Source organism: Ctenopharyngodon idella, chromosome 1 (assembly GCF_019924925.1).
Source record: "Ctenopharyngodon idella isolate HZGC_01 chromosome 1, HZGC01, whole genome shotgun sequence".
NCBI lineage: Eukaryota > Metazoa > Chordata > Actinopteri > Cypriniformes > Xenocyprididae > Ctenopharyngodon > Ctenopharyngodon idella.
Genome location: NC_067220.1, coordinates 15,330,720 through 15,355,626, shown reverse-complemented (window position 1 = coordinate 15,355,626; position 24,907 = coordinate 15,330,720). Strand labels below are relative to the sequence as shown.

General features: G+C 35.0%; 3 protein-coding genes across 9 annotated transcripts; 1 reads left to right on the top strand and 2 right to left on the bottom strand.

Annotated features, from left to right (window-relative positions):
* The first annotated feature begins 179 nt into the window (after positions 1 to 179).
* On the top strand, positions 180 to 4,250 carry LOC127515458 (OCIA domain-containing protein 1). Its single transcript, XM_051899110.1, has 8 exons — positions 180 to 339; positions 653 to 737; positions 829 to 882; positions 957 to 1,004; positions 1,085 to 1,214; positions 1,581 to 1,717; positions 3,117 to 3,237; positions 4,139 to 4,250. Exons 1-8 carry the CDS (start codon positions 289 to 291, stop codon positions 4,173 to 4,175), a joined length of 663 nt encoding a protein of 220 aa, XP_051755070.1. The 5' UTR covers positions 180 to 288; the 3' UTR covers positions 4,176 to 4,250.
* A 542-nt stretch (positions 4,251 to 4,792) lies between these two features.
* On the bottom strand, positions 4,793 to 10,959 carry chic2 (cysteine-rich hydrophobic domain 2). Its single transcript, XM_051899123.1, has 6 exons — positions 10,652 to 10,959; positions 9,560 to 9,614; positions 8,580 to 8,735; positions 7,562 to 7,618; positions 7,419 to 7,478; positions 4,793 to 6,249 (listed from the first exon to the last, which is right to left on the bottom strand). The coding sequence occupies exons 1-6, from the start codon at positions 10,783 to 10,785 to the stop codon at positions 6,199 to 6,201; spliced, it is 513 nt and encodes a 170-aa protein (XP_051755083.1). The 5' UTR covers positions 10,786 to 10,959; the 3' UTR covers positions 4,793 to 6,198.
* Positions 10,960 to 11,977: 1,018 nt separating this feature from the next.
* On the bottom strand, positions 11,978 to 24,192 carry fip1l1b (FIP1 like 1b (S. cerevisiae)). 7 transcript variants are annotated; one of them, XM_051900228.1, is made up of 17 exons: positions 23,897 to 24,192; positions 22,936 to 22,993; positions 21,578 to 21,692; positions 20,601 to 20,707; positions 20,124 to 20,188; positions 19,894 to 20,001; positions 19,672 to 19,802; positions 18,606 to 18,721; positions 18,374 to 18,427; positions 16,549 to 16,648; positions 16,289 to 16,442; positions 15,307 to 15,333; positions 15,040 to 15,094; positions 13,938 to 13,996; positions 13,596 to 13,776; positions 13,266 to 13,412; positions 11,978 to 12,308 (listed from the first exon to the last, which is right to left on the bottom strand). In XM_051900228.1, the coding sequence occupies exons 1-17, from the start codon at positions 23,973 to 23,975 to the stop codon at positions 12,170 to 12,172; spliced, it is 1,695 nt and encodes a 564-aa protein (XP_051756188.1). In that variant the 5' UTR covers positions 23,976 to 24,192; the 3' UTR covers positions 11,978 to 12,169. The 7 variants fall into 7 exon arrangements, with proteins under 7 accessions (XP_051756188.1, XP_051756179.1, XP_051756221.1 ...); XM_051900219.1 differs by having other exon boundaries at positions 11,978 to 12,311; positions 13,938 to 13,993; XM_051900261.1 differs by having other exon boundaries at positions 13,938 to 13,993.
* Between the last annotated feature and the right edge of the window lie 715 nt (positions 24,193 to 24,907).

Here is a 24,907-nt window from a genome sequence, read left to right as displayed (position 1 = left end):
ACTCACTACAAGGTAAGATAAGACCAATATGATGTACTTTCAAAAATTTGTTAATATATAGTTTGGTGGCTGTAAAATCTGTATTTATGTTTTATAACTATTTTGAGATTAGGCAAAAATAACAACAAAGTTGTAGACGCATCTGTTGCTATTCCATGTCAAACCGCATGGTGGCACTGGTAGCTGGTCACCATGAACTTCTACGGTACTGCCGAGGAAGAAGATTCCAGTGGATTTGACATTTGTAAGCGTGACTAGAGAGCAACAGCCAAAGACATAGGATGCACAATGTCCCAGCAGTCTTCAGCGGACCCTGAACGGCGAAGACATGCAGCCTTGGTGTGTTTGGTAACACACATCGCCTAAAAAGACGGGACAGATAGATGGATAGAGGATAAAAGATAGATTGATATAGCCAGGTTATGCACCGTAACGCTGAATGTTGTTGGTCTCCACTATAGCATCACTTAACCAGCAGACCTACTTATGCATCATAATGCATGCTATTTGTCATCTGTCTTTCCATTATAATATGTTTCTGAATTTTATTATTACTATAATATTATTATTATTATATGACTTTTTTACTATATATATATATATATATATATGAACATGTTATGTTATGTTATGTTTCAATTTGTGTATGTAGGGTCCCGTTGGAATGGACTACATCCCCACTGAGGAGGAGAGGAGGGTGTTTAGGGAGTGCAATCAGGAAAGCTTCTGGTACAGATGTGAGTGGATGTCCAGTGTTTTTACCCATTATTATGCTTGTGGTTTTATTGATATCGTAACTGATTTACGTTTCTGTCTTCATACATACAGCTCTCCCTATATCAGCCATCAGCATGGCCTTCACTCAGTTCCTTATTTCTAGAGGTGAGTTTGTTGAGAATCTCACCAAACCTGAACCTTTAAACAATAATGTAAATGCTTTGATTTAATTGTTTTAGGTGCTCTTATGGCCTCTGGCAGATTTGGATCATTGCCCAAAGTAGCTTGTGAGTAAAATTTACTATCACTGGATATTGGACTGAATGTTAAAAATATGTAAGCACTGTGTGTGTTAAATATGTGTTAGTTGCTGGTGTTTGTGGGTACCTCGGAGGGAAGATGTCATACATGAAGACATGCCAAGAGAAGTTTAAGAGCTTGGAGAATTCACCACTGGGGGAGGCACTGAGACAGAGACAGCACCACCAAACACCAAAGTAAGCGTTTACTGTTTAATCTAAATGTCATAACTGGACCTTCCGTTGAAAATGACTGGTGTGCCGGACTTCTCCAATCATTTAGTCCTCTAAAAGCCCAACCCTGCAAGTTCACATTCACATGCCTCCATTTTTGATTGCAACGCACACATCTCAAAATCCAATCAACAACCAATGCATAGAACCGGTCACCACCTTAATTTTTTTTTTTCATTTTCGATAAGCCACTATATTCAGATGTGCATCACAATACAGAACAAAAGATCTGTTACTACTTCCATTTTATTGTGACTTTAAATAAAAGGAGCGATGTTGTGAAAGTGTTTAGTTTGTGACATTTTCATCGTTTTTTAACATTTTTTCCAGGTTTCCTCGTGAGCAGCCGGGGTTGAGTGATCCGAACAAAGCTGATTTTGAGCCGACCTTTCAGCTTGATGATCAGAGGGATTTCACTTTCAGTAAACCCACGCATTCAGCAAACCAATATGACAACCAAATTACAGGCAAGTTAAAGTGCTATCATTTTTTGCATTAAAAACTGTTGTAGGTCTTATTACCCTTAAAAGGTTAGTTCACCCAAAAATGAAAATTCTGTCATTAATTACTCACCCTCATGTCATTCTAAACCCGTAAGACCTTTGTTCATCTTCAGAACACAAATTAAGATATTTTTGATGAAATCAAACAAATTTCAAGGCCCAGAAAAGTAGTAAAGACATCGTTAAAATAGTCCATGTGACTGCAGTGGTCAAACTTAATGTTATGAAGCGACGAGAATACTTTTTGTGCACGAAAATAAAACAAAAATAATGACTCTATTCAACAATTTCTTCTCTTCCCTGCCATTCTCCTATGCTGTTGACATTGTGTTCTGAAGTAGAACCCGGAAGCACTGAACTGTGTCTACAATGTAAACAGCGTAGAAGACTGGCAGGGAAGAGAAGAAATTGTTGAATAAAGTAGTTTTTTTTAAATGTAATTCAAAAGTCTGATTTTTTTTTTTATTTAATTTTTGAGTGAACTAACCCTTTAAGCCTTACTCAGGCTATTATAAAGCAGTAGAATAGTTCACCTCAAAATTAAAATAATGCCATTCATGCCATAGAGCAGGGATGGACAACTTCATTCCTGGAAGGCCACTGTAGTGCAAAGTTTAGCTTCAACTCTAATCAAACACACCTGAACCAGATAATCATGGTCTTCAGGATTACTAGAACACTACAGGCAGCTTAACTCTGCAGGACTCATTACTGTAAATTATGTTTTATTAAAGAATTAGTTCACTTCAGAATTAAAATTTCCTGATATTTTACTCACCTCCATGTAATCCAAGATGTTTATGTCTTTCTTTCTTTAGTCGGAAAGAAATTAAGGTTTTTGAGGAAAACATTCCAGGATTTTTCTCCATATAGTGGACTTCAACAGTTACTAATGGGTTGAAGGTCCAAATTGCAGTTTAAATGCAGCTTCAAAGGGCTCTACACGATCCCAGCGGAGTCTTATCTAGGCGGAAGTACCGCGGTAGGGCGAAAAACTCCATCTCATTTTCTCCTCCAACTTCATAATCGTCCGACATCGTTGTTTTACCTTTTTTTGTAAAGGCCAATTGACTTAGTCTTTGCACGATTGCTTTGTAAACACTTGCTCGGTACTTCCGCCTACATCACACGTGACCTTTCCACGTGATTACATAATGCGTGCCGCATCACAGAGCTAGTGCAAGACGAGCATTTGTGGTTAAAAAGTATATAATTTTTTATTTTTTAGAAAATGACCAATCATTTCACTAGATAAGACTAGTTATGGCATGTCGTGAATGCACCAAGTGGCCCTTCAGGGCCGAATTTGCCCATTGCTGCCATAAAATGAGCGGTATTTAAAACCTTCCCTCAAATCCTGCAGAATCATCTTACATTGAGGAGGATGTAAGAAGTAAGGACAGGGAAAACTATGAAGTCACAATGACTCAGAAACCAGGTGCACTGCTGAAGCCTTCGGCCGACTCCACCCCAGCCAAGAAAGGTGAGACCTGCCAATATACTATCCAACATCCTAACTAGGTGTGTTTCGACAAAGTCATTTTTATGTCCCCTAAACTAAAAATTCTGATGTACATGGAGAAAATAGAAGTTACTTCTTCTGACTTTTGACATCAGTTAGAGAGAATATGGGTTACACAGCACACATGCTCACCAAAGCCACATTTATTTGATCAAAAATACTGTAAAAACAGTTATATTGTGAAATATTATTACAATTTAAAGTAATTTTTTAAATTTTTTTATTATTATTCTCATATATTTTATAACCAAATTCATTCCTGTGATGACAAAGCTGAAATTTTATCAGCCATGATGACTCCATGATCCTTAAGAAATCATATATAATATGCTGATTTTGTAAAAATATTTCTTATTATTAATGTTGAAAACAGTTGTGCTACTTAATATTTTTGTGGAAACTGTGAATACTTTTTTTTTTCAGGATTATTTGATGAATAGAAAGTTCAAAAGAACAGCATTTATTTAAAATATATATATATAAAATTGTCCTTGCTGAATAAAAATATTCAATTCTTTCTTAAAAATATCTGTACTGACCCTAAAATTATTGTCTGTATTAAATAAGAATAGTGGAATTATAAGAATATAACTTCTTAACACCATTATAAGGCCGCACAGAGAAAGTGCTTTTAGCGTACGTGTGGTTTCGTTTTATTGTACATTTAGAATAAATTTTAGTACAAAAGTTTTTGGTGAATCATGATTTGTTCGTGAAAACTTTCCTACACAGATTTCACGCACAAATTTGTGCGTACGCATGCTTAGTGAATGAGACCCAGTATTTTGTATTTATATTATTATATCAAACAAACCCTTTTTTATCTACATGAAATGTATATATTTCTCTTTTTTTATAAACAGGAAGAAGAATGTATATGGAGACACATGGGAGGAGTGAGAGCTGCTTCAGCACACTGTTTCACTGTCTACTATCTGTGACTGATGTCTCTTACAATATAGATGTCTAACTGTGTCTGAGAGATGACTGTCATTGTACCTATTTGAGTTAAGACACAACTATTGTTTTTTAAATTGTGCACAGCTCACTGCATTATCTAATAGCAGCAAAATTTTTGAAATTGTAAGGACACAGTTAGGTTTTTACATTCTCTGAAGAGTGTTTTCCCACTCAAAACCTTTAGCAATGGCATTTAGATTTACATTTATTGATTTATCAGATGCTTTAATCCAAAACGACTTACAAATGAAGAATACAAAAAGCGAACATATTTTGGGAGAGTTTTTAGCGTTACATGATAGAGGCCATCTACAATACTATGACATGAATCCCTGATTTTTTTCACTCATTTCATGACAGTTGGAGGAATCATTCAGGTCAGGAGCACATTTGGTGCAGGGATGAGTTAAATGTCATAGTTTAATTCTTGAGATTCATAAACCCCTAATGGGAAGACTGATCCACAATAATTGTTTAGTGAGTTAATTTGATATTAAATCTTTTGAATTCAGTATATAGACATCAAAATATAGGCGTCAATTCATAAGAAACAAAAATCAAGTTGGGCATATTTTATTTCTGTACACACATTGTACATAAATACACTGAAATAATTTTTGAAAAATAAAGACGATGTCCCTGGGATTTGGAATGACATCAGACAAGAGATAGGGCATTGTAATTTCAGTAATATCAGTATCACACACACACACTTCATAAATTTCAGGTTTTGAGACCTAATAGGACCAATTGTCTTACTGAGTATTGGGACATAACTGTTTTATTAACCTACAATTGGATACATTTACACAAATATAGTTCACTAAGAAAAAAAGGCCAGCATAGGACTTGGTCTTCACACCTGACCCAGGATTGAAACAAAGATGAAAAAACAAACTAAGTGAAAAATATTAAATAAAAAAAAAAATTTAGAAATAATGTCTTTCTGTCCTGGAGAAACTCCAATAATTGTGGGTTCATATTTTAAAATCAGGTATTTTTATTTTGTTTGACTCCCAATAATTTGTTAGAATGAACTGTTTAACTTTTTCAATGACCCAACAAACTTATAAATGTTTTGACTTGTCTCACTTGTGAACAAAATGACAAACAAAATATCTCAGGGAAAGACGGAAACAATCACCTCCACACACAAATGAAGAGACAAACATTTGCTGCTCGTCTTTTTAAACTGAGCAAGTAAACAAGGATAAAAAAAAAAAATTACTCAAAAAGAAAAGAACAGCAAAACAAATCTAATCTGTGCTGCGTCACTACCCATTGGTGCACCTGGACCGCATCAGGTCCGTGACTTCCTCTAGACTCAAAAGTCCCGTCAGAGTCTATATGGTGCGTGGCACAGTCAGTGTTTGATTGTCTTTGTATATAGATGATAATTTGTGATAAGGAGAGATGGAGAACTATGTATTGTGCATTGACCGTGTCCATTTGGCTTTCAGCCAACTGAAAATCCGTATTAATCGTTCCTAACATCCATGTTTTTTTAATTAACAGGAAAAGTTTAATTTTACAGTTGCCACTTCCTCAAGCCATTCTTCACTGGTTTGCTCCACAGTGATGGTTGTCGGCAACAGAAGTCGCTTAGCTAGTGTGCAGACTGTGATGTGATTAAGGTATAGTAGACGTTCCAGTCTGGAGCTACTTTCCGTGGCCTCCTCGCAGGCTCTGTGTAGTCATGTGACAGTAAAGGTCCCTCTGTGTGTATTCATGCACTCGCGAAACCAGATCGGCACAGACGTGTGCCTCAGTTTGTGTGTATGTGGGTTGTAAACAGTGCTTTCTCAGTGAGGAGTGCTGTGAGTGGCGCTCGGACGTGAGGCGAGTCTCTTGCTCAAGAGTGTGGAGGGAAAAGGGACGAGGCCACATGAGAAAACCGTGACAGTACCGGAGAAAGGCACCTCAGGAAGACCACGCCGCAGGGATGAGCTCTGGCCCACCACTGCTAATCCGGCCGGAAGATGGGAATCTTGGGTAGAAACTCTATTTGGATGACCTTTAAATAGGATGGAGAGAAATGGAGGTGAATTTACACATTTCACTTTTAGGAAGCAAGATTTATTCAGTAACACTTTACAATAAGGTTCATTTGTTAACATTGTGTCGTTGTCCCGCTAGCAGGACGCTTGACGCTGTTTTTATTTATTGCCTTTATTTCACATCACATATTTCAGTAATCATCATAAATTAAGTATCAATCGAAAGTGAAATTGATTTGAAATTGGACATTGCGTTACCAACTGAGTTAAATGGTACTTTAAATCCTTTAAGCGGGGTCCTCCCCCTAGTGGCCACTGTCATGTTTCATATTACAAAATTATTTTACTACTTTATAGTCAAAACTTATCTAATCCTGACAAAACACATATCGTCGAAAAGGTGTCAAGCTTCCATATTTGGTCCCTGTTTTGTGATATTTGGACAGAAATCAATTAATTTGTTCCAGGAGAATGCATCAAAAAACATTAAATGGAATGTGGGTGACACCCAGTGGCTGTTTTTGGTACAACGCCTAAACAAAATTTTTGTGATACCAACTTCAATTTGGAACACAAATTGGATAGACATATGGCTTTGATTTTATGTCAATTTTAGAGTAAAAAAAATATATATAACTTTTTAGTACAGCACGATTTACAGTAAATTTAAACTTCCATAACTTTTTCATACTTTCATTTTTTGAAGTGCTTTCACTTCAGCAACAATCTGAGTGTCTTCTTTAAAACAAGACCAAACTTAGCTCGATATTTTAAAGGATTCTTGAATTACAATGATTAAAGTTTGGATAGTGCATTTTCACATCTATGCTCAAAAAGGGGGTGGCAGTTAAAAGGTTAATGTATTAACTGACATGAACTAACCTTGAGCAATACATTTGTTACTGTATTTGTTAATCTTTGTTAACATTAGTTAATAAAAATACAGCAGTTCATTGTTTGTTCATGTTAGATCACAGTGCATTAACTGATGTTAACAAATACAACTCTTGATTTTAATAATGTATTAGTAAATGTTGAAATTAACATTAACAAAGATTAATAAACGCTGTAGAAGTGCAGCTCATTATTAGTTCATGTGAACTAATGAACCTTATTGTAAAGTGTAACCATTTTATTCTATTTGAAACAGCTCATAGTTTTAGGTGTATGTTTGTAGTTTGCTTACATATTCCATCATGTTGTTGGTTTCACACTTCCTTTTGCTGAGCCTCCAATGCAAACACAGCTAAATGAACAGACAGCATGTAGTAAAATTAGCACCTGACAGGAAAATACAAACTGCAAACAAGCACACGACCTTCTACGCACCTTGTGATACAATCTGCTGTTTTCCCACTCCAACAGCTTCTCTATGGACCTGCGTGTCTGTTGGTGAAAAAGAAACTATTCAGCACACAACAAGAGAGCCTGTTATTTATGTCCTATAATGTACACTACCTTTTAAAAGTTTGGGGTTTTTATCACCAAGGCTGCATTTATTTGATCAAAACTACAAGTAAAAACAGTAATACTGTTATAATTTTGTTATTATTTATTATAATTGTTTACTATTGTATTATATTTTAAAATTCAGTTTATTCCTGTGATGTCAAAGCTGAATTTTCAGCATCATTACTCCAGTATTCAGTGTCACGTGATCCTTCAGAAATTATTCTGATATGCTGATTTGGTGCTCAATTAAAATTTTGTTTTATTATCAATGTTAAAAACAGTTGTGCAGCTCAATATTTTTGTGGAAACCGTGATACATTTTTCTAGGATTCTTTGATGAATGAAAAGTTCAAAAGAAGAGCATTTATTCGAAATGGAAATCTTTTGTTTCTATTTTTATTTAAATTTCTTTTTAAAAAAATCTTACTGACCCTGTCTACTGTGTCAATTATTGAAGAAAATATTGTCCCTCACTTTGTAAAAAAAAAAAAAAAAAAAACATAAATCAAGGAAGTCTATAGTGTAATGAATTCTGGGTGTTTAAAAGCAGAGATGTAAAGCTTCTTTACAATAAGGACCCATTAGTTACTGCATTAACTAACAGTGAGCAATACATTTGTTAGTTTTTTTTTAATATATATATATTTTTTATCTTTGTTAATAAGTTAGCTGCAAAACTGTCAATATTGAATGTGAAAAATTACACCACATTCCTAACCTATAGATTTCCACTGTAGATTAATTTCTGTAACCCTGATAATTGCATTTTTACAAACTGAGAAACAGGTTTAACTCATTTTCCCTGGTAAGTGACAGCATACCACAAATGCTTTCGATCAAGCTAAGCTTCTTTTAAACCAGGAACATTCCTTGAGGTGACTCTGAACAAACTCACCCTCTTGCTAAGACAGATGACGGGCCACAGACTAAAGCCCAGAGTACAGCAACAGCACAGACAGCCGCACAGCAGCCAGCGCACATTCACCGGGAGAGCCTTCCTCAGACAGCTGTTCACGCGGTTTATGCTGGCTTTGAACTCCTCTGGTGCGACCTGTATGTGAACAAATTAATCAGGTAACTAAAAACCCATGTCAGACCTCAGAATTGTGTGTGGCACTCGAACATTGTAAAATACATACTTTTTTTTGAGCTAACAACTAATTACATGGAAAAGAGCAGCTTGAACATTCTACTAAACATCTCATTTGTGCTCGACAAAAATTTTGGGGCGAACAATTCTTTTAAGCATTATATAACGCAACAGTGTTACACTATTTCCTTTCATGTCTGAATGCCCAGTAATGACAGACTTTTATGGAGCTTTTCACTTCTCACTGGGATTAGAAATGGATAATTCTACATTTAATTGTAGTTCCTTGAGATGGTAAAGGCTACTGAAATATAGGGGTGGGACAAAATATCGATAGAGCAATATATCGTTGTCCTTCTCCATACGATACGAGAATCGATGCGGTGGCGCCATTTTATTTAATAAAATAAGGCACTCTAATAGATTTCCCTGCTTCCATCAACGCTACTTCATTGCACCTCGAGGTGGCGCGCAACACATGAATGAGGGAAACGTAAACAGAAGTTAACTACCCTAAGAAAAAGAGGTTTTTAATGGCTTGCAACGCCATCACCCTGATCTCATTGAAAATGTTTAATTTAATTTACAGACTGAAAAACATTTTGTGCTGTTTTCTAACAGTCTGGACTTGAATAAAGAGAGAAAACCCGCACTTAACCTTTTCATGGGCATTTTGTTTTCATATTTAGATAGATATTGTGATATTATTGGTATCGTGAACCATGTATCGTGTATCGTATCGTGAAGTACCCCATGATTCCCATCCCTACTGAAATATCACTTACCTTTCCCGTAAGGGCTGAGGGAAACTCAGACTCAAATTTATTGCTCAGTCCAAACCTACAGGAAAGAAAGAAAAAAAAAACTATTTAAAATCTTGTGACTTCAGTTTCTCAAACTTGAATGTCCACAAAGGCACAAGTATATTTACTGTAATATTCTATATTTTTGCAATAGTCTATATAGTATAATTGTTAATTTTACTAAATCAGGGGGTTTTCCAACTGGGGTCCTCAAGGAAGTGCTAATGGGTCGGTTGAAACTTAAAAGTTTCGAGAAAAACGGTGTGTACGTGTACAAATAATTTAAAAAAAAGAAGAATAGAGTAAATAAGGGTTTGGTTTAGGGTTAGTTACTTGTAATTATGCATCATTTACTGTTACTACTATAGTAAGTGCATGTAGTAACATGTAACTACGTCACCTTAAAATAAAGTGTTAATGTATAAACAAGTATGTAATAAATATATACATAAATATGTAAATAAATAAATAAATCCAACCGTACAGTACTAAAGCATTTCACACAAAAGCCTTTTAAGGGTCCCTCACATGAAGAAGGCCAAATTTGGGGTATAATAGACGTAGTTCGCCAAAAACGAAGGTTTCATCGTTATACTCACGCTTGTGTTATTCCAAACCCATATAACTTAGTTTTTCTAAGGAACACAAAGAACTGACAGCCTCAGTCACCATTCACTTTCATAGCATTCGAAAAAGATGTGTATGATGTCTGAGGCTGTCAGAATGAAAAGGTTTAGAACAATAAGAGGGTGAGAAAATGATCACATGGCTTTCATTTTTGGGGTGAACTATCCCTTTAAACGTGCAATATATAAGCTCCCCAGACAAAACTCAGTGAGCTGCCTTCTTAGACAGCATTTAGGGGAACTGTATGCGTATCCGAATATTCCAAATATTTTAGGTTGTTAAACCGTTTTGGGACTTGTCATGAACACTACTATTTTTCTTAAGCAGTTGTAATGATTCTTCTCATGTGTCTCTAAATGAGCACTGAGCTCCTGGTGGCTTTGGTTTGATCAGTATAGATTAATATTCTATATATGAACAGATCCAGAGAGCTGCCAGGAGTCTTACACAGTGACGTGTCCGGATCCGCGCACTACCACCGGGTCCGGAGCGTATTTGAGCAGCTGCTCCTCCGCGGCCCTGTCCTCGTCCTCCTCTTCCTCTTCCTCCTCCTCGTAAATCTCATCAAAGTCCTCCATCATCGCCCTCCGCCTCGGCCTCTATGCTTCCCGAAAGAAGCGCCGAGAAAGACCGCGTTTCGCACACGTTACTCAAATATTGGCAATAACGTAGATCGTACGGCCTTGGTGAGAAACGACGGTACAGAATTCCGGATCAAAACATCAACATCCGCCGAAAATCTCGTCTGAGTTGATCTCGAGATACATCGCGAGAGTATGCAAATCACATTCTCACTGCTTGGGGTGTTCTCATGTCAGAATAAATGGGTGTATAAATGATATAATAATCTGGGCGTGACTGCATTCTTTATGACTAGTACAATCATTTGCTTTATTATCTTGAATAAAACACCTATAACTTCACACTTCCTTCATATTCTAGCTAGCACGTTGAAAGGATAACACTTAAAAACGTAATTAAAGCTTCCCTCGTAGATTGCATTTGCTGTTTTCAAAGGCACATCAAAGACACACACACACACACACACACACACACACACACACACACACACTACAGCAAGTAAATATAAAATAATCTGCTAGGTTGTTAAATTAAAGAATAAATATTGCCCATTGTATCCTAGTGCTTGCAAATTTAAACGTATTATGCAATCATTGTTTACGTAGCCTAGTACAGTATATTATTATACTCTACCGTTCAAAAGTTTGGGTTAAGTACGTTTTTTTTTTTTTTTTTATAAGAAATAAACACTATTATTTAGCAATAATGCATTAAATTGATCAAAAGTGACAGTAAAGACAAATAAATGCTGTTCTTTTGAACGTATTTATCAATTAATTTAAAAAAACGTATCACAGTTTCCACAAAAGTATTAAGCAGCACAATTGTTTTTAACATGGATAACAAGAAATGTTTCTGGAGCACCAATTCAGCATATAAAAATGATTTCTGAAGGATCATGTGACACTGAAGACTGGAGTAATGATGCTGACAATTCAGCTTTGCCATCACAGGAATAAATTACATATAAAATAGGAAATAGTCATTTTTTGATCAAATAAATGCAGCCTTTGGAACATAAGAGATAATCTACAATAGTGTACACAGTGTTCAAAAAGCCTAGAGACCAAATTAAAAATCTCTGAAATAATAATAGTTAATTTTTGATAAATCAAGCTGGATACCCTGATCAACTGTAAAAGTTGATTGCCATTTGCTGTAGTCACAATATATGAAAAAAGACAACAAGTATTACCAAATGCTCTTTTTTAATCCAACAAATCAACATCTACATGGTACAACTGCACTGGAAAAAAACAACGAAAAAAAAGGAAACATGAAAACAAAAGGAAGGTAAACTGGATTATAGTATCATTTAGCATGATTTGGTTGACAACCAGCGCTTTGATAAGAAGAAAGAGGAGCGGAGAAGACAGACAGGAGTTACTCCATGGCCTCCTGGTTCTCCTGGTCAACAGAATGCTCCTCGCTGGGCTCCTTGCCCTCTTTGCTCCTCTTGGACTTCTTGTGCTTGTGGCGCCGGTGACTGTCACCCTCCTCGCTGTCATGTCTCCGTCTGCTACTGCTGTGACAGAAGAGGGACAAAGAAAAGAAAGAGGATCTTAAAGGAGTGAAGAGCATTCTGTGAGTAGAGTATGGTACAATAATGGAAATTAACTTTCCTATTACAAAGCATTATTCCCCTCTTAAAGGTGATTTCCAGGGGAATTTTTTACCATATAAGGGCAATTTCATTATATGTATGCGTCAGCTTTTATGTCAAATTCTTACTTTAATAAATCTCTTTTAAATTTTTATTTTTTTTAAACAGTAAATTCACTTAGAATAACTGTTACCAAACAAAATCCATCTTTGCACTGCACTGAAGCGGCATTTAAATATATTGACAGACTGTTTAATGCTGCTCAGAAGTGACATGAATGCATTTACATTGCAATTACAACTGCATAAATAATGAGATTAATGTTTTAAATATGAAATGAAATTATGTAAAAAATGAAATTATGCTTTTAAATATGAATCTAAAGTCACTGTCGCTTCTTTAATCATTGAATCACTGATTCATTCAAAATGGCTGATTCAGTCAGGAACTAATCAAGCGACTGTTTTTATGAATGGGTCATTGAATCATTGACTCAATTCATTCAAAAATGTGGATTCATTCAGTAACGAAACACCACTGTGTGCCGTGGCTTAGTTTGGAACTATTTTTGTTGACGCAATAGAGCTAAAATACACAATATTATCTCTAAATGTAAATCACTTAATATTAATTTCTTGTTTATTGAACTGTTGTATAAAATCAATATAATATTTGAAATCAGTGCTGATATTCGAGAAAAACACCAGTCTTTCTCATGTGAAATAGCTTAACTGCATTATATGTTACAAATATTAAAAACAAGAACTCTTACACGGGCATTTTTACTCCTATATCTCAAATTTTGGGGGCATTTTTATTAATTTTGGTGGCATTTTTACCCTTAGCCTCTATTAATTTCCAACCCTGATATGATACCTCCGTGATGACTTGTGCCTCCCCTCCTCTTTCTCTCTGTGTCTCCTCTCTCTGTGCCGCTCCTCCTTCTCACGGCTCGCTCGCTCCCGATGCCTCTCGTACCCTCTGTCTCCATAGTCACGGTAAGAACGATACCGTTCTTCATCACTGCAAAAGACCAAGTTTAAATCAATGAAAATGTAAAAAAGAATTAGAGAAACTAGGCCAAACCTTGAGAGGGTTAAAGTCAATTCTTTTCTTTGGAATAATGTTAAGAATTTAATGTAAATGACAAATCCACACTTTCAAACTGAAAAACAGAGTACATCTGTGTAGTAAATCATCATTCACCTGTTATAAGCCACAGAGGAGGGACTGTGGTCTCTCTCGTGGCCCCGTTCCCTCTGCCTGTCCCTTTCTCTTTCTTTTTCCCTCTCTTTTTCTCGCCGAGGGTAGTAGTCCCACTGCTTTGAGTTGTCCATCAAACCGGGCCAGGGGCTAACAGCTCCTTGCATGGGTGGAGGAAACCCACCTGAAAACAGAACCACAGGAACAAACCCCAATGTGCATGATTCTTAATTGAGGTTAATAAAGCCTGGAATATATTTAAGTACTTGTGACCTGTACCGAGATCTAAATTAAATGAGTTTTTCAGGTGAATATAATAGACTTGGGAGATAGTACCACACTTACCTGTAGGAAAAGGGTATGGAGCAACAGGACGCCCATCATATCCTCCTGGGTGCCCACTGCTAAAAAAGAACACACAGGCAATTAAGGAACTGCTAAAGTGCAAGTTAAGTGTAACATTTTAAATGGTAACAGAAAATTATGTTTCAAATGAAAGTGATGTTTCAAAAACTGCAAGCATGTATACATGCTTACAAGAATTATATTAAGGATAAAAATTACACAAAAATAAACATGACATGTACAGAAATTTAGTCAAAACAGTTTTCAATCAAAAATATCTACACTACCATTCAAAGGTTTGGGGTCAGTAGATTTTTTTTTTTTCTTTTAAAGAAGTTTAAAGAAGTTTAGCAAGGCTGAAATACAGTAAAAACAGTAGTATTGTAAAATATTATTAATAGCATATTTCTATTTTAATATATTTTAAAATGTAATTTATTTCTGTGATGCAAAGCTACATTTTCAGCATCACTACTCCAGTCTTCAGTGTCACATGATCCTACAGAAGTCATTCTAATACGCCGATTTGCTGGCTAAGAAACATTCCTTCTTATCATCAATGTTGAAAACAGTTATTTTTGTGGAAGCCATGATATATTTTTCAGGATTCTTGAATCAATATAAAGAAAAGAACAGCATACAGTCAAACCAAAATTTATTCAGACACCTTGAACATTTCATTCATTAATACAGTTTATTCACTATAGTTTAAAAAAATGGTAATAAAATATGACAAGATCTCAGAGTTAAACTGTGTAAGAAAAAAATTAATGTTAATTATGTCAGATAACACTTAAGCAAAACATGGTCAGGTCAAAGTATCTGAATAATTTTTGTTCCAAATTTTTATCAGTTTTACTGGTAGTCCACTGTATGAAGAATTTTTGGGTATAATGTGTCACAGTTTACTTTATTTTGCTATCCTCACTTACATAAATGAACTAGTGTCCTGCACCAACTAGTAAAAATATATAAAAATATCAACATGTCTGAATAATTTTTGGTTTGACTGTATATCCCATGATGTTGACTGGCTGACTTGCCCAAGTTCACAAACTAAATGTTAACAGAAGTACTAGAACTGTACAGAAGCTACACCTACTTGTCCATAGTAGGTATCAGTGAAGGAGGAGGTCCTCCTGTGGGAGGAGGGAAATCTACAACATAAACAGAAACAAGATTTAAACTGCGACCAACACAATCATAGTGAAAACACAGAAATAATTAAGATTTTTAAACAATTAGTCAAAAAGTTTGCAATTTCAGTAGACAGGTGCTTTGAAAACAGTTTAGAGCTTTATATTGAGTTACTTTTGCTATGTTTATCATGTTATTACACACTTAAGCTTTAAAAGAAGGATAAACTTACTGGGAGGAGGAACAGTGATAGGCATCCCTGTTAAAAAAAAATAAAAAAGATAAGAAAGAGATTTAAAACAAAAAATCCTTCCGTAACCGCATAGACCATGACAAATACATTTAAAAAACAAAACAAAGTAGGGCTGCACGATATTGAAGAAAAATGTGATATGCGATACCTAGTTAAATAATGTGATATTCGATACGATAATGCTTTAAGTGTGTAAAATAAATTATATAAACCTAGGGGAACAAAAATTGAATAATCAAATGTAAAAATAGAACACTGCTTGGTCTTCACTGTATGAATTAAATATATGCTGATTCTTATTAAAGCTACCAAAGTTATTCAGTCAAGAGCAGTGAGTGATTTTTTCTTTGTCTTTTGTTGTTTGATTAACATTAAGCACACAGACAGAAGCAGGTTTATTAGGCTGCTGTCACATTAACAGCTGTTCGAATCTGATATATTGTTGTACGCACACTTTTTTTCTCATCTGTTTAGTCCACTTAAGACATAACTTACTGTGTTTACATGAATATTTACCAAGATGGCCATTTTGACAATTTTTTGTGTATTGGGCCATATAAGCTGCGGAAGAGAACTGAATTCGGGATCACGCACTGTCCGAGAGGCGGCTTTCTGTGTGCGTGAGTACTTCGCTTATTGCATTTAATAACATTAAGCAACAGTCATGTGTACAGTCTACTCTCTGCTGTCTGCGTTGACACAAAACTTGGGACTTTTTGTAATCTTTTGGAGTATTAAAATCATGCAGTTATTGCAAGCCGTTGTGATATGCATATCACGATATGTACATTTGCGATATTTCGATAATTTCGATATATTGCAGCCTTACAGAAAATTTACAAATGCTATGAGAAACCACAATATCAATGTGATCCATTCATACATATTTCATATATATTTAAAATTAAAATAAAATAAATTAATTCAAAATAAAATAAAATGTCTTAGTTGTCAGACTTACGTGGAGGCGGGATTAGAGGTGGAGCCTGACTGACAGGAGGAGGGAGGAATGGAGGAGGGGGGATGTTGGGTGGCAGTGGCCCTGGAGGAAAGAAAGGTGGTGGCATCTTAGCCACAGCGGGTTCAGCCTCAGAGCTGGGATGTTCCGAGATCACCTACGAGTGTTAAAGTCACATGATTCAGTTCCCAGATATGTTGCCGGCATTTTAGTTTTACAGTGTGGAGACTGAGGAGAGCGTGAGAGCATGTCATGTGTGTAACCTGGATGTTATTCCCCTCCAGATTGTGACGACGTCTTCCTTCCACCCTGCTAATAGTGGCAGTCTGTCCTCCAATCACATCAATGGTCCCGGGCGTCTTCCTGCAACAAAAACATACATACACATACAGCTTTAGGGTGGATGTGCATTTCTATGTATTTTACTCTGTTATCCAGATGCATACATAACACACCTCAGAGGAGGGCAGGGCGATATGACTATATATACCATGGATGATACGTTTGTGCATTGAAAACAGCTTTGTCATTTCAGAAATACAGTGCAGGATGTGTACCACACAAGTTTAGTTGGTTAAATCTGCCAGACAACCTATGTTATTATAGTTTTTTTTTTAATACTATTATATTAATTATCAATATTATCAAATAGTTTTTTTAAAATATATTTTCAGGGTTCATTTTAATTTTTTCTTAAGTGCTTGTAATTTATTATTTTTTTAAATAAAAAAAATATTTGAATTTAAATATTTACATTTAGCTTTAATTTATTTGTGTTTAAGTTCTAGTTTTTTAATTTTTAGTTTTGTAATTTTAGTACTTCAACTCTTCAAACTTGAAGTTTTTCATCTAATATTATTATTTTATTTTATTTCAGCTTTATTTCCATTAACAACTATTTTTAAATGGGTTTATTTAACACCACCGATGCAGGCAATGTTGTGACTTACATTAATTTAGAATGATTTATGGTAATTTTTGCAACAACTCTGAAAGTGGCTCATCCAATCAGAACTTAGTTTTACCATGTTTCATTTAAAGGACAAGTGTGTTTGTGCAACTCCACTGTCTTGTGCATTTATTACATATGATTTGGTTTGCATAAATCATGTTCCAAATCGAAAGAGAAAATAAATTAAATATTTAATTCTTACTTTAGCTTCATTTTCACCATTTTCGTAGACGGAGCAAAAATAGACTAAAAACAGGAAACTTTTTATGTGTTTTAGCCATTCATTTACACAAGAACGGCTTTTTGGGGGCCTGAAAATGCAAACTTTTGAAAAGTTTTTGAAAAAGATACTGTTATATTGTCTCCATGTAAACTACAAAAATGCAAATTTGTGCAAATGTTGACGTCATGAGCATGCGTATTACGCGTTAAGTTTTTACAACGTGCCACTGCCAACTACTGGTTTGGCATGAATAAAACAGCGTTTTTAGTAGTTTTTGTGGATCCGTGTGAACAGGGAATGTTTTGACAACGTTGTCGTGTGTATGTGAAAAAATGCAAAAGAAAAACGTTTCCGTTTTTAGTAAATCTTTGTCGAGTAAATGTACCCTAAAATGTAAGTTACTCAAATATTAGCTTTTTGTGCATTGAACTTTTGTATAAAATCACACTCACAAATCATGCCTTCATTCCAAATATCAGCACATTCTTGCAATATTGTTTAATTTACAACATGGCTGTTTAAAATATAAACCAGCACAAATAATTATACTGTGATAAAAAAATTAATACATCATAATACAAAATTTTGGTCATACCGCCCACCCTACCAGAATGACATGCCTAACTAAGTAAAAACACATACATAAAATACTGCACTAAAGGCTACACAGTTTTGCAGAAAAAAGAAAGAAAAAAAAAACGGTCCAGTTTTCTGAGTCCGTTATCATAACAGCAGATTTTATCTTGCCATTTTTTCATAGTGCTTTGTAGATTAAAACATCACCAACAGAAATGAACTGCAGTCAGCAATAAAAATTAGAAAGACAAAAACAAATGAAGCCCATTTAATTTCATATTTAAATGTCTACTCAGGCCTTGTAAGACAAACCACTCCCATGTCACCTCCCACTTACGTATAATAGGGCATTTCTTGAGTGGCAGGCCCTGCCCACTGTGGAGGGGATATCCTATGAGGGCATGGGTAAGGGGAGACAGGCAAAAATGAGTTACTAGTCCCCTCTCCCACATGACAGATGCGGGACAAACACTGTACATGCATTCCCAAACATGATTCTGAAACTGGAGTGTGGAAACTCTGAAACAATGATGACTTCTACTAGTCGATGTGTGAGTGAATATGTTTACCTTGCTGGGTTGATTCCTGTTTTATACAGGTTGGATGGAGTGGAAAAGTCTGCTTTAGATGCATGAGCTGGTATTGTGATCTCCTTCTCATTGTTACCTGTACGACCCTGCTGAACCTGAAAGAAAAAAAGAAAGAAAGAAAGAGGTGGAAAAGATAATGTTAATTATGACAGTTGCATCTATCAAAATGCACACTTTAGTGGGTAGTAGTAGTAGTACTATTAATTAGTAATTAAATTACTACTACTATGAGATAATCAGACTGGAATGTAATAGCTAGGGTTTGAAATTGAAAATCGGTTCTTATTCAAAAAAAAAATTCAGGACACATTTGTATGCAGATTGTATAAAATCATTTAAAAAATTGTAAAGGTTCACTATCGTTCAAAAGTTTGGGGTCAGTAAGATGTTTCTTAAAATAAATAATACTTCTTTTCAGCAAGGATGAATTAAATTGATCAAGAGTGACAGTATAGAAATGATTTCTAATTCAAATAAATGCTGTTCTTTTGATTGTTTCTATTAATTAAAGAGTACTGAAAAAAATCCACAAAACTATTAAGTAGCATAACAGATTTAAACATTGACAATAATAAGAAATGTTTCTTAAGCAGCAAATCAGCATATTAGAATGATTTGTGAAAGATCATGTGACACTGAAGACTGGAGTAATGATGCTGAAAATTCAGCTTTGCATCACAGGAATAAATTACATTTTAAAACATATTCAAATAGAAAATAGTTGTTTTAAATTGCCATTTATATATTTCACAATATTACTGTTTTTTTCTATATTTTTAATCAATTAAATGCAGTTGAAAATGAAATGAAAGTTGAGATCAGATTTATTATGTCCATAAATCAAAACAGCATAATTGCCAGATATGATGAAGTTGAAACAGTTTTAATTTTGACCAAGAACTGTATAATACCGTTTTTTTCAGACATGTTCTGAGAGTAATTCATGCAAAAGAATTGGTTAAACATTACAAAATTGCTAAGAAATCATTAAAGGACCTGGAATAGTAGAATCAGATCCAGAACTGTAACAGCTGATTATGCTTACTGAGATCTTGCTGGTGGTGGATCCAATGTTGAGAATGTCGAGGCCCATGCGTAACCTCTTCTGCTTTTCACAGTATGCTTTCCACGTGTCCTCATTAAAACCATAGTTAAAATAGTCAGACAAGTCCGCACCTGTAAACACACATACATAAACACACTATGCAGACACCATATGCAAAAACCACAAAAGGGACTTTAAACTTGTTCAGAAGTTAATACACACCTGGCTTCCTCCATGGTTTCTCCTCAAAGGACTCCATGTCCACTTCCAGGACTGGAACTCCATTGATGTTGCCTGGAGCTTCGAGGTCTACGCCCTTCACTTTAGAACCTACAGAATACACACTCAAACCATGTCAAGAACCCACAAATGTTGCTTTGTATAAAAAGGTGTCTGTAAGCAAACTGATGTATTTAAAGTTCAAGCTTTGCAACAAACATAGAATCACTCACCTGCTCCATACGCTCTGCTGCCAGCTGACTTTATGTTCAGGTTCACTGGAGTTCCCCCATATGCCCTGCACAATAAAACATAACATAATCACATAACATACTACATAATCTGTCTTCATTCATGTCATGTTGTTCCAAACCCAAGACTTTGGTTAATCTTTGAAACACAAATTAAGTTATTTTTAATGAAACCTGAGAGGTTTCTGTCCTCCACTGAAAGTCCAAGTAATCAAAACTTAGATTCAAAAAGGTCATAAAGGTGTTGTAAAATGAATCCATATAAATCGAGCGTAATAATCCAAGTCTTGTGAAGAGATACAATCACTTTTTATGATTGAACAGATTTAATTTAGGCTTATGTGCCATACAGTATGTGATTCTCTCTATGAATGTGTTTAATAAATACCTAAAAGCCTAAAATAAATCAATGTGAACCTTACAATCTCCAGGATGCGAGAACAATCACTGAACGCTTACGTATACTGTGGTGCTCCTGTTTTGATATCTCCAATGGTGACACGGACATCATCATCGTCATCATCACTATCGCTCTCACTGTCTTCATCTTCTCCAGGTGCTTCTTCCTAAAACAGAAAAAAAGTGTGTTCTATTTTATTCTATTGCTTTGTAATGTCTGACCATAACTAATCGATATACATTTTACAGATGTGTAACTCAATCTAAAATTTGCCAATTATTAATTAATTACACGGGGGGGGGAAGCATAGGAAAAAATCAAGAAAATAACAACCCAAATAAAGGGCCATTCACACCAAGGAAGATAACTATAATGACAATAAAAGTATAGTTCAAAAAATCATTCTAAATATAAAAAGAACACCAGAGTCCACACCACAGCTAATAATAAACAGAACAATTTTGTGTACTGGTGTGGAGCTGTGGATGCTAATATGGTTGTCGTTGTCTTTATAGTTCTTGTTCTTGGCCTTAAGTCATTAAAACCTCAACAAATACACATCTGCAGCTTTCGCCACACAAAACTGACACACACTGCAGTGTAATATTGATACAGGTACAAGTGTAATATTGATATTTACTTTTAATCCTTAAATCTATTTAAGCTCAACAGTGATCAGCAATAAGCTGACCTTAAAGGGATAGTTTACCCAAAAATGAAAATTCTGTTATCATTTACTCACCCTCAAGTTGCTCCAAACCTGCATTAGTTTCTTTCTTCTGTTGAACACAAAAGAAGATATTTTGAAGAATGATAGTAACCAAAAAGTTGACGGTAGACATTGACTTACAGTTTTTTTTGTTTTTTTTTCTACTACGGAAGTCAATGGCTACCGTTGACTGTTTGGATACCCATATTCTTCAAAATATATTATTTTGTATTTAACAGAAGAAAAACTCAATGATAACAGAATTTTCATTTTTTGGTGAACTATCCCTTTAAATCAACTCCATCAAAACTGAATGAGGTTGCTTACAGTATTCTTGTTTGTTACCTGACTGGCCACACCATTTCCAGTAGTGGTGGTGGTAGTGGTGGTGGTGGTGGTGGTCGCGGTGACCTCCTCAGTAACAGGAGGAGCAGAGGTCACACTGCAAACACAGACAGATCAGCGCGAGAATGAAGAAAACAAATGCAGGTGAACCCCTTATTTAACTTGAGGAGTACGGATGGGTATCAAGAACCGGTTCCATTTTAGAATCGGTTCCAAATTTCCAAGAACCAATGATTCGGATTTCAATTCTGCTTATCAGTTCCTTCCTGTGTGCACATTTTAATGTGATTTTAAAACACACATCCAAGTGCACACAGAAAAAGGGATTTTAATGTAATTTTAAACCATTTAAGCGCATCCAGTGTGCGCCATCTCTCATACTGTATAATGCGCAATGCTGAACTGAGTTCTCTTCAGTGTATTTTTGCACTTGAATGGAAAAGAAAACGCATAACAGTATATTGGATCTGTGCAGCTCTTAAAGTGACAGTAGCCTAATAATCCTGCTGCCTTCTCTATAATAACATTAATCAAACAACAAAAGACAAAGAGAAAATTCACTCGCTGTTCTTGTCTGAATAACTTTTGTAACTTTATTTGTAATGTACATTTTATTTATAAAGTGCGGTGTTATTTTACATTTGATTACAGTTTCTGTACCTGAATACCTCAAAAATCTTAAAACACTCTTTATTTCAATCATATCTTTGTTCAGTTGTATTTATTTGTGCGATTGCTAATTTATTTGTTCTTTTTTAATTAATGAGTGTTTACTTGTCTTTAATAATGTTTGAGATTTATATTAGTTAGGCTAGTTGTTTTTGCTATGGTATTTTTAAACCATACGCAAAAGTTGTGTAAGTGTTCTTTAGCCTGTTGACTTTTTTTTGTTCATGGTATTCAGCTACAATGAAATGTTTTGCAATAAGACTTAGAATAAATGTGAATTATATCCTTTTTTTTTTTTTTTTTTTTCCTCTACCTTACTGGAATCGAAATTAGGAATCAATAAGAATCTGAATTAATAAGCAGAATCAGAATCGTTAAAATTCAAACAATACCCCACCCTACTGAAGAGGAAAACCATAGTACTGGAACTTGTTTTACAGGACATGCTACAGTTTTCAACCCTGCTCCTGGGGATCCACTGTCCTGCAAAGTTTATTTAATACCTAATATTATTAATATTCTTCATTTTTCACAGTATAAATTGGGTCTTTATACAAGAAACAATAACATTTTAGGATTTGGGTCCCTTGCACAAGGATCATCATATTTGGGGGTCTGTGAAATCTAAAAAAATTGAAAACACCACTATCAGTAAGCATGTCATATCTCACCTGATGGCTGCTGTCAGTTTGGCCTCTTCTTCTTCAGTTTCTTTACTTTCACCTTCATCTGTAAGAAAGACATTATGCATGAGTGACAAACTGATTATGGGCTCAGTACCCAATTTCTATCAATAAGAAATTAGTTAAGCTGCTCCAATATAAATATTTCATATTTACCTTACAGAATTATGAACATATTTTAAAGGTATTGTTGAACAGATTTTTAAATTCATACTACAACAGAATACATTTGAGAATGAGAAGTAGCGTATTTCCTATAGTGGCAAATAAATAGAACAAAATAGAATCAAGAATGTGTTAAAAGATTCGAAAGGTATTGTTGAACAGATTCTCCAATTTATTCTACAACAGAATCTATTTGATATTTTATTAAATTCTTTCTTAATCCCCTAATATCATATTTCTTAAAGTAGCCAATAAATAGAACAAAACAGAATCAAGAATGCTTAACAGATTCTACCATATTTTCAAAGCACTGAAGACTGCAACACCGTATAGAATCTATAGATTCAAATAGAATTCTCAAAGAGAATCTAATAAGATAATAGATAAATTCTATATACATATTAATATTTATTAAGCAGCGAAGAATGTGATCTCAATGTAAATAAAAAAGCGAATCTTGAACAGATTCGAAATACAAAATCTTGAACACATTCTACTTAAACTCCCTCTGGAAAGATTTGTCTCAAGAAACATAGAATCAAATAAATTCATAAATAGACTATTTCAATTCCCTCGTAAAGAAAAATATTTTTTAATTTAAAGCACCGACGTAAACTTAAATAATTTAGTGAAGTGACAAGTTATCTCATAACACTGCAGTATAAAGGCCCCCACATTAATCAACATGCCCTTTTGTGCTGCACATTAATAAGCACACTTCTCAAGAGCCGTAGCGTTCAATAGCAAAGTACAGTAGTTCAGAGTAGATTTGGCGCTCACTGACCCCCGTACAGCCATTCCTCCTCCTCGTCTCCTGGACTCGCATCAGTGGTGGTGGTTTTATCCGCCTCCTCTGCAGACATCTTCTTCTCTGGCCTCTACAATGCGCTCCAGAAGCCGAAGTCAAGGTCAGATTAAAACCCACCAATCCCGAACGGGCCCACAAATATTTCGGTGGGAAAAACACAAACGCACATACAAATATAGAAAACAAACGTATTGAATGATGTTTACGGAGCAATCTACACTTCCTACAGCCTCTGTAGGATGTTCTTGCAGACTTGAGGACATCAGTTCCGGTTCATGACTGTACAAATTAAAAGTCTGTCAGTACACTACCAGCAAAGAACTATACTCTTTGCTACTAGTGAAACGTTTGTTTGGACACAATTGACAGAAGTTATGTTTCTTATGATCACGTTTTTGCTTACGCTTTAATGCGTAGAATTGGTTTATTTCCAGCACAAATGTGTATTTCTTCAATGGGCTACTATTTTAAAACCGAATGCTCAGAGTTTCTGAGCTGGAATCTAGACAAAGGGTGACTAAAAAAAAAAAAAAAAAAAAAAAAAAGAGTGACTGATTTGAATTGATACTACTACTACTACTACTACTAATAATAATAATAATAACAATAATGAATAAATAAATAAGTAGCCGAAGCAAGTAAGCTATGAATTGTTGATATCAAATTAGTGTTGGGCCAGGACTTTGTTCAAATTAAAGTACATGAATATAAGTTACATTATTTATGCATGTCATATAGCCTAAACACATGCTAAATGTAAACGAAAACAGTCTAATATAGGCTAATTGTGCACATTAGCCACTAGATGTCTCAAAGCAATAGCCTAGTTCTCTTCTACATTCCCGGAGTATAGAATAATTAGTGTGATTTTTTTTTAACGTGCCATAATTAATCCTGACATACTTCTAAAACAAGCAAATCATTTTGATGGCCTGTAAGTGGAATATTAAGCACTTGCATGATATTCCTGAATTTTACTCATCTTGC

Coding starts and splice junctions, on each gene's coding strand:
- fip1l1b (XM_051900210.1), bottom strand. CDS start 23,975: ATGTCTGCAGAGGAGGCGGATAAAACCACCACCACTGATGCGAGTCCA. Junction 22,994..23,896: donor GGAGGAATGGCTGTACGGGG/GTCAGTGAGCGC, acceptor TCTTTCTTACAG/ATGAAGGTGAAAGTAAAGAA. Junction 13,777..13,937: donor TCCATACCCTTTTCCTACAG/GTAAGTGTGGTA, acceptor TTCTGTTTTCAG/GTGGGTTTCCTCCACCCATG.
- chic2 (XM_051899123.1), bottom strand. CDS start 10,785: ATGATGGAGGACTTTGATGAGATTTACGAGGAGGAGGAAGAGGAAGAG. Junction 7,619..8,579: donor TCATCTGTCTTAGCAAGAGG/GTGAGTTTGTTC, acceptor TTTCACCAACAG/ACACGCAGGTCCATAGAGAA. Junction 6,250..7,418: donor CCAACAACATGATGGAATAT/GTAAGCAAACTA, acceptor TCCTATTTAAAG/GTCATCCAAATAGAGTTTCT.
- LOC127515458 (XM_051899110.1), top strand. CDS start 289: ATGTCCCAGCAGTCTTCAGCGGACCCTGAACGGCGAAGACATGCAGCC. Junction 340..652: donor GGCGAAGACATGCAGCCTTG/GTGTGTTTGGTA, acceptor TTGTGTATGTAG/GGTCCCGTTGGAATGGACTA. Junction 3,238..4,138: donor TCCACCCCAGCCAAGAAAGG/TGAGACCTGCCA, acceptor TTTTATAAACAG/GAAGAAGAATGTATATGGAG.